The sequence below is a fragment of the Dipodomys ordii genome, unplaced genomic scaffold (genome assembly GCF_000151885.1).
Source record: "Dipodomys ordii isolate 6190 unplaced genomic scaffold, Dord_2.0 Scaffold142, whole genome shotgun sequence".
NCBI lineage: Eukaryota > Metazoa > Chordata > Mammalia > Rodentia > Heteromyidae > Dipodomys > Dipodomys ordii.
Genome location: NW_012267358.1, coordinates 3,326,159 through 3,335,956, shown reverse-complemented (window position 1 = coordinate 3,335,956; position 9,798 = coordinate 3,326,159). Strand labels below are relative to the sequence as shown.

General features: G+C 36.7%; 1 protein-coding gene across 1 annotated transcript in view; it reads left to right on the top strand.

Moving 5' to 3' along the window:
• Tex11 (testis expressed 11) overlaps positions 1-9,798 on the top strand; it is a 211,350-nt gene that overhangs the window by 104,176 nt on the left and 97,376 nt on the right. The window contains exon 17 of the mRNA XM_013031614.1: positions 4,339-4,463. Within this exon, the coding sequence (XP_012887068.1) occupies positions 4,339-4,463 (125 nt within the window). The remainder of the gene's footprint in view (positions 1-4,338; positions 4,464-9,798) is intronic.

The following is a 9,798-nucleotide window of genomic DNA, read 5'->3' as shown; positions in this document are numbered from 1 at the left end:
CGCTCTACCACTTGAGCCACAGCACTACTTCTGGCTTTTTCTTTTTGCTTATGTGGTGCTGAGGAATCGAACCCAGGGCCTTGAGCATGCAAGGCAGGCGCTCTACCACTGAGCCACCTTCCCAGACCTCCCTCTTGCTCTTTCTTATACCCCTTCCACTTTCCTTTATTTCTTCCCTTTTATAACCTTGATAGTCTCCATTTTACTTTTATGTCCTTCCCTCTTTAGATCCCATGTATAACACAAAAAGTGTAATACTTGTTTCTGTGAGTCTGCCTTATTTCATGTAACATGATGATCCCTTCTTCCATCCATTTTCCTGTAAATTATATTATTTAATATGAATGAATTAATACAATATTAATTTCTTTGTTGATGGGCACTTTGGTTGACTGCATAAGTTGTCTATTATGAATAGTGCTACAATAAACATGGATGCACTGGTATCTCTATAGTAGTCTGACGGATTCTTTTGGATATGTACCTAGAAATGGTATGGCTGGACCACATGACAGTTCCATTTTCAATGGTTTCTGTTTGGTTTTGGGGGAATCTTCATACTGATTTCCTTAGTGGCTGCACTCATTTACATGACTGCCACCATTGCATTCTCATATCTTTGCCAGTATTTGCTTCTGTTTGTCTTCTTGATAATACCATTCTAACTGAAGTGGGAGGAAATCTCTGTGTACCTTTTATTTACATTTACCTGGTGGCTAAAAATGTTCAGTGTTTTTTCATGTATTTGTTGGTCATGTGTGTTTCTTCAAAAGTGTACAATCCCCTTGCCCATTTATTGATTAGATTGTTTGTTTAAAATTTTTTAGTTATTGGGGCTGGGAAGGTGGCTCAGTGGTAGAGCACTTGCCTTGCATGCGTGAGGCCCTGGGAAAGCTGGAAGTGGCGCTGTGGCTCAAGTGGTAGAGCGCTAGCCTTGAACTGAAGAGCTGAGGGACAGCAACCAGGCCTAGAGTTCAGGCCCCATGACCGGACTCCTCCCCCCCAATTTTTTTTTTTAGTTCTTTATTCACTCTATCTATTAATCCTCTGTCAGATGAATAACTGGTAAAGGTTTTTGCCATTCTGTAGTCTCTCTGTGTTTCTTTTGCTGTACACAACTTTTTTTCTTCAATTTCATGGAATCCTATTGGTCAATTTTTGCTATTGTTTTCTGAACTTATTGGAATCTATTAAGAAAGTCATCGCATATGCCTAGATCCTGAAGTGTTTCTTCTATTTTCCTTTAGTATGTTCAGAGTTTAATTTTTTTTTTTTGGTTGATCATAGGGCTTGAATTCAGGGCTTTGTCTGTGAGCTCTTTTGCTCAAGGCTAGTGCTCTGCCACTTTGAGTCACAGTGCCACTTCTGGTTTTTGAGTGGTTTATTGGAGTTAAGAGTTCTGCCCAGGCTTGCTTTGAACCTTGATCCTCAGATCTCATCCTCCTGAGTAGCTAGGATTACAGGCATGAGCCACTGGCAGTGCCCAGCCCAGCTCCAGAGTTTGACATCTTACATTTTGAGTTGAGTTTTGTGCAGGGTTGAAAGGTAGGGATCTAGTGTCAGTCTCCTTATTGGAAGGGCCTCATACTTGGCAGGTAAGCACTCTACCACTTGAGCCACACTTTCAACCGTTTTTACTTTAGTTTATTTTTCAGGTAGGGTCTCACTTTTGCCTGGGCCTAACCTTTAACCATATATTTGTCTCCCACATAGCTGGGATTAAAGACATGAAGCACTACAGTTGGCTTAGCTTATTGAGGTGGAGTTTCAGTAATTCTCTGCCCAGGCTAGCCCCAAATTGTGATCCTTTCATCTCTGCCTCCTGAGTAGCTGGGGTTATGGATGTAAGAAATCACACATGGCTAGTTTTAGTCATCTATGTGTGGATATCCTGTTTCTTCACACCACTTATTAAGAGGCTCACTTTTCTCCCATTATTTGGGCTCATTTCTGGATTTTTTGTTGTGTTCTATTGTTCTCCATGTCTAGTTTTAAGCCTGTACTATCATTTGGGTTACTATGGCTCTGTAGTTTCAAATCAATTATTATACCTCTGGCATTACTCTGCTCAAGATTCTTTGGTTACTCAGGGACTTTTATGCTTCCGTATGAATTTCAAGACTTTTTTCCTATTTCAATGAAGAATGCAATTGGAATTTTGAATTCATATATTGCTTTTGGTAATGTGATCTTTTATTTATTTATTTTTGGCTGGTTTGGGGGCTTGACCTCAGGTCCTGGGCACTGTTGTTGATCTCTTTAGCTCAAGGCTAGCATACTATCACTTTGAGCCACAATGCCACTTCTAGTTTTCAAGTGGTTTATTAGAGATAAGAGTCTCATGGACTTTTCTGCCCAGGCTGGCTTTGAATGGCGCTATCCTCAGATCTCAGTCTCCTGAGTAGTTTAGATTACAGACCTGGGCCACCAGAACCTGGCTCCTTTTAAGAATATTTCTGCCAATCTTGAACATGTAATATCTTTCAATTTCTAGTGTCTTTCACAATTTCTTCACTGCTTTCTAGTTTTTCATCATAGCAGTCTTTCATATGTTTGATTAGATGCCTATGTCCTTTTTCATCTATTGTGAATGATATTCACATAGTCATACTGACTTTGCTTTCAAAGAATACATACAAAATATGGTATTTATTTTCAAATTTTCTAGAAAATATTCTATTCACATTAAGTTTAGTTCCATTGTAGCAGAAAAATTCACACTTATACTTGAATCCTGTTAAATATGTTGAGTTATATTTTGTGGCCCAGAATGTTGCTTTCCTTGGTAAATATTCCATATTCATTAGGAGCATATAGATTTTGCTAATGTTGGGTTGAGTGTTTTATAAATGTTAATCAGGTTAAATTGATAAATAGTGCTAAGTGTGTTGTATTCTTGCTGATTTTCTACCAATTCTGTTATTGAGAGAAAATATTTAAGTTTTTGAGTATAAAAGTAGGTAGATAAACATTTTGGTTTATGTCCTCATAATGAATTGATTCCCTTTTATTTATTGATTACCTTTTATTACTGTAATTGTTCTCTCCTCTGACATGTACTTCATGTGGCTTTAATATAGCTATCCCAGCCTTCTTTTGATGGCTTATTAATGCATATATTATCTTTATTTTTTTTGATCAGTTATGGGGCTTGAACTCTGGGCCTGGGTTCTGTCACTGAGCTCTTCAGCTCAAGGCAAGTGCTCTACCACTTGAGCCACAACTCCACTTCTAATACATATATTATCTTATCCCTTATTTTTAACTTAGTTTCATCTTTATATCTAAATGTGTTAGTTTGAAAGTAGCATACAAGTATATGGTTTTGTTTCTAATTTAAGCCAGAGATCTGCCTTTTAATTGGTTCACTTAGTCACTTATATTTAATATGATTGTTAACATGATTAGATTTAAATTTAGCATTGGTTTGTCTTCAATTTATCTCATCTGCTCTTTTTTTGCCAATTTTTTTCTGATTTTCTTATTAAATGCTAGAGATGTAGCTTAGTGGTAGAGTAATTTCCTTACATATGTAAAGTTGTAGGTTCAATCCTTAGCACAACAAAAAAGAAAGAAAGGTAGAAAGAGGAAGGGAGCAAGAAAGAACGAAAGAAAAAAGAAAGAAAGAAAGAAACTCTTTCCCAAGCCTTTCCCAGCCGTGTGGAGGGCCAACGTGGCCTGGTGCCAGCCAGAACAATGAATAAACCTATCCCTTACCTGAAAAAAAAGAAAGAAAGAGAGAAAGAGAGAAAGGAAGGAAGGAAGGAAGGAAAAGAAAGAAAGAAAGGAAGGAAGGAAGAAAGAAATTGAATTCCTTGGTTAAATTGAATTTTCATGATTGTCTCTTTTTCGCTTGCTATATATAACTTTGTTATTTATTTGTTACTTAATCTTAGCAGTACACACATTTGACTTAATCATCTACCTTTAGGACACAATGGAATATAATACAGCAATTCCATTCTAAACTTTGTGGTTTTTGCATTCCATTTTATGGATGTGCCAAAATGTATTCAGCCCACCTATTATTAATGGAATTTCAGTTCCAGGTTTGATATTTTACTCTTTTAAGCAATGCCAGATGAACACCTTTGAGTGTATTTATTTACTTTTGCAAATATAGCTATAGAATAAGTTCACAGATGCATGATTGCTCAGTTGTATTATTCTGATAATCAAATCCTTTTTGGTGGTTTACCAACTCATGTGACTTTATGAATTTTAATCACTAAAGATATTAATGCTCTTAAGTGAATTCAGAATTTATTGTCATATAATTAATGATAGATAAGTATAATATTTGACAAAATATGCTTTTATTGTTTTCTTGTTTTTCAGCTTTGCAGGCAATTGCTGCTTTAGCATCAGTACTGAAACAGGAAGAACTGAGAAATAATGACCTGATTCTAAGTGGAATTTCACCTACCTCACTCATAAATTTAGCTGCCCAGTTTGCTCTTGCGGTAACTCACATGCATCAATCTACTAGATTTTCCTTCTTCTTGTTTGAAAGACAGAATGACCAAAGGCTACAAGAGAGCCCTTTCTTCAATCTTTGTTTCTGTCACATTTTCATGTTTATCTTGCTTGCAGAATTGCTTTATTTCTCTTTATATCTTCATAATGTAGACTGAAATAAATGAAACAAAGTAAAGTAACAAGGGCTGGAAGCATGGCTCAACTATAGAGTGTCTACCTAGCAGATGTGAGGCCTTCAGACCAACCCCTCGTTCCTCTAAAGTCAGCTAACAGACGTGCTTAATAGAAAAAAGTAAAAATAATAAAACATGAATTTTAGGAAGAAATTACAGATTTAAAATTTTCATGCCAAGGGATAGGTTATAGCTTAGTGGTAGAGTCTACATAGCATATACAAGGCCCTGGGTTAGATTCCCATCTCTGCAACAAAATAAGAGTAGAGAAGAAGGAGAGGGAGAGAAAAAGGCACCATAGAAATTAGTATGTATCTATTTGAAATTTATCTTTCTCATCAATTTAAACAAAATAAATTTGGTGGACTTTTTTAGTCATAACCACAAAACAATGATAGTTTAGATATAATAAATACTTGGGCTTCTTTTTTTCCCTTTCGGATTTTTATTTTATAAATCTTGGAAAAGGAAGTGGAGTTGTCGCTCAAGTAGCGGAGCACCAAGCAATAGTGCAAGGTCCCGAGATTAAACCCCCAGTACCAGTGCGCCTGTGCGTGCATACTCACACATACAAACACATACACACGCACACACACACACACACACACACAGACGTGGAAAAGCATGGTAGCAGCTTAAGAGTTTTTGAACCAAGTTTGAGTACTGACTCTGCCACTTAATAAGCACCTGATTTTCTTTGAATGTTAGTTTCATTTGTACAATAAAGTCAATTACCTATTTCTAGATTTGATATGAAAATTAACTGAAAAGATAACTAAAAATATGGTTCATAAACTATGAAATTTGATCTTATAAAGTACTTTGTTTCTGATTCTTCCTTCTGTATGAAAATCTGCTCAGAATCATAGTTCCATAATTCTTCTGTACTTTGTTTCATTTATTTCAGTCTACATTTATGAAGATATAAAGAGAAATAAAGCAATTCTGCAAGCAAGATATTCCCTGCTTTTTATATCAAATACAAACTTTGAAATTTTCAAAAAATATTTATTTTGGGTTTCTTACTACAGAATTTCTCTTCCTTCCTCCTCCCCATACTGCAAAAACACATGCTATGCCTCTATCTGCTAAATATTTTTTTCTCATCATACAATATTTTTGTATGAGACAGTGTCTCATTATGTAGCCCAGGCTGGCCTTGAACTCATGATCCTCCTACCTCAGCCTCCTGAGAGTCAAGATTACAAATATTCTCTACCTTGTCTGGCTTCTTCCTTCAGAAATTGTTACCTTACTCATCTAACTGTACTTAGCAACTACATTAAGCAAGAAATTGGTCTAGGTGCTACAAATACGGTCCTCAAGGATCTCAGAAATCCACTTAAACAGTCAAACAGTATATAAGATAAGACAATATACAGGATAAAGACCAGATAACTAATATACATGTTAAATATTATTGAAATTCAGAGGAAGCAGAGAGCACTGAGAATTGGAATTGATTTGAGAATTCTCTACAGTGGAAGGAATCCTTCAGTTGGGCTTTATAAAGTGTAGCACTGAGATATGTAAGAATATATTTTATAGGATGAGATGAAAGTAAACAAGACATACATAAAGGAATGTGATTTCCTTGACAGACTGTGTATTTGGTTAGAATTGTAGTGGGTTAATTTTCTATCATTCCATCATTTGGTCCTAATTAATTTTCTATCATTTATGTGTAATATAATTTGCTTTATTATTTTTTATTCTAATTTAAAAATTTTTATTTTGTTGTAATTTTTAAACTTATTTTTTTCAGTCATGAGGCTTGAACTCAGGGCCTGTGCACTGTCCCTGAGCTTTTTTGCTCAAGGCTAGCACTCTACCACTTTGAGACATAGCTCAACTTCCAACTTATTATTATGTTATGACAAAGTATAATTGATTTTTTGGCAAGATTGTATATTTTATTTATTTATTTTTCGTTTTTGAAGAGGTAATGTACTGCTGGTTGAACTTAGGACCTCAAACATTGCTAGGCAGTCACTCTACCACTTAAACCATACCCATAGTCCTTTTACTTTTAGTTTATTTTTCAGATAGGATTTCAAGCTGTTACATAGGCTAGCCTTGGCCAAGATCACTCAGGAGGAAGCCTCCTGAGTTGCCTGGGATTACAGTTGTGACACCACCACATTCAGCTTGATTTTGAAATAAGGTCCCACTAACTATTGCCTGATCAGGCCTAGACCTGTGATCCTCCTATCTCTACCTCTCAAGTAGCTGGGATTACAGATGAGCACCACCGTATACTTTTAAATTTTCTGAACAGTAAGAAAACTTTGGTGGTAATCTATGTGAAAGCAGTTCTTGGAAACCCACCATAGTGGTACATGCCTATGATACCTGCTCTACAACTGAGGTAGGAAGATTTCAGAGTTCAAAATCAGCCTGGAATACATGAGACCCTGTCTTAAAAATAAAAATACAAAGCAAAATACAAAAAAGTTATTTTGGAGAAATAACTTTGGCTATGCCTCGGGAGATGAAGAGGAAGAAATTGGAGGCAGTACAGAATGGGAAATGGTGGTAATAATCCAGTGGTAAGAATGGTAGTAAGACATGGTAGTAAGAATGAGATATTAGGCAGGTAACACATTGCTTTCTCTTCTTTTAAAATAATCTATCTCATCTTTTAAACTTTTTGTAAAATTTACCCCGCTTGCCAGGTGCTGGTGGCTTATGCCTGTATTCCTAACTACTCAGGAGGCTGAGATCTAAGGATTTCGGTTCAAAGCCAGCCCTGGCAGGAAAGTCTTACCTCCAATAAACTACTTAGAAAAATCCAGAAGTGGAGCTCAAGGGCTAGACCACTAATCTTGAGCAAAAGAAGCTCAGGGACAGCACCCAGGCCCTGAATTCAAGCCTCAAGATCAGTACACAAAAAAATGTATCCCCTCTACACCCCAGAAGAGACAATGTGCATATTCTAGCTTTAAAAAATATTATTGCAAAGGTGATGTGCAGAGGGGTTACAGTTACACAAGTCAGGTATTGAGTACATTTATTTTTGAACAGTGTCACCTTTTCCTCATTTTCTCCCAGTTTTCCCCTCCCTCTCCCCTTCCCAAGTTGTATAGTTAATTTTCCGCAAAGTGTCTAATATCACTGCTGAAATAGTTCACCCTTTGCCTCACTGTTTCTGTGCTTCTTCTTCCTCTCCCCAACTTAGACAAACACATACAAAAGGGATAGGAACCCAAAACAACAAAAGGTGAAAAATAGAAAAAGTAAATCCTACAAAAAATAAAATAATAAACCTCTTGTTCCCATCTCTTGGGGTTCATCTCGATTGAAACTAGTCAGGAAGAAAACTTCACAGATTTCTTCTACTACTGAGATTCTACTCCACACACTAAGAATTATGCCACATTTTCTGCCTCCTCAACCTATTATTGATGGATGTGCTATTCATGTTCTTTCTAAAGCCAGTCACTCAACTTATATACTAGTGTCCATCACCTTTTGCCCTTTATCTCTCACCTCATGAACTTCTTGTTCTCTTTGGCTCACTTCCATAGAATCTAAGTCCATTATATCATTAAAGCTAAAAATCTTCCTTGACCCATTCTCACCAGCGACTGCCCAATTTATTTATTCCTTTGTGAACTCCTCTAATGTACTCTCTATACTTAGTGACTAATTCCTTTCCTCCATATCTGCTAAACCATCTCTGGTCACACTTCTGTCACAAAGCTACTTTTGTCAAGGTCACTAGTGACCTCTGTATTGAAAATTGTAGTGGTTAAATCTCAGTCCTCACTGTATTTTACCTATCAGCAGTAGTCTACATGGTTGACCATTCTTTCACCTTTGAAACACAACATTATCCTTGTTTTTTTCCTACCTCATGAATCATACTCTTTCATTCTCCTTTATTGTTTCTTTTCTCCCAAACTCCTTGTCAAACGGTGACCTTAGAAAAGGAGATGTCTATGGTGTTTGAAAAGAGAGGATAAGGTTTAAACTAATTATTCAGCAAAGCAGGCAGAGGGGACTAGGGAAATGGGATCTGCTTGCCATTAGCATTAAGGTTCATTTGATAGCATTTTTTTAATTTTATTTTATTTGTGAACATACTGTACAGAGGGGTTACAATTACATGGGCAAGATAATGCATACATTTCTTACCAAGCATTGCAGCCTCCTCCTTTGTTTACCCTTCACCTCCCTTTTGATAGCATTTTAAAATAAAGTAGTTACATAATTTTTCCAGCCATATTCTGCTACATACATGCAGGCACAAATATCCGTATAATGTTGATCTTAACCAGATATGGATTTTGTATAGGGGAAGAAAATCCAGAAACCAAGGGAGTTCCATCATTAATCCTTAGGGAATTTATGCTGAGAGTAAAGGAAGATATTATGAAGATGAGCATCATTAAAATGTTAGTAATATCTATCGGTTAAAGGTCTTTAGGAAGCCCAGCACTGGTGGCTCACGCCTATAATCCTAGTTACTTAAGAGGCTGATATCTGACAATTGGGGTTTGGAGCCAACCAAAATAGGAAAGTCCATGAGGCTCTTATCTTCAATAAACTACTCAGAAAAAGCCAGAAGTGGTGCTGTGTCCCAAGAGGTAGAGTGCTACCCTTGAGCAGAAGCAGTTCAGGGACAGAGCCCAGGCCCTGAGTTTAAGCACCATAACTGACAAAATAAAGTCTTTTGGGATCAGAGTAATAGAGGAAGTTGGTAGGAAACATCAGAGACAATGATCAGAAAGTAGAAAAAGGTGAAATTGAGAGCTGCAGTGGGGTAATAGAGTGAGACAGTTAAGACATCTGGAGCACAAACTTAAGGAAACATTCATTCACTGCTTGCTGGCAAACACTGTTACTTGAACACACTCCAAGCCCTTTGTGCTTTAGGTTGTTTTTCAGATAGGGTATCTACTTGTCTTTCAAAGCCAACTTTCAACCTCAGTATTCCTACCTAACTTATAGTTGGATTCCACTCTGTGCCAGTATAACCAGATTTGTTTGTTGCTAGAGTATCAATAATTTTTTGTCCCAGTTGACATCCATCCCAGATCCTAATCTCCTAATCTCAGCCCCAGACTCATAACCTAAGCCTCCCAAGTAGCTGGGATGATAAACATGATAAACATATGTCCAACAATGATTTGTATCTTCATTT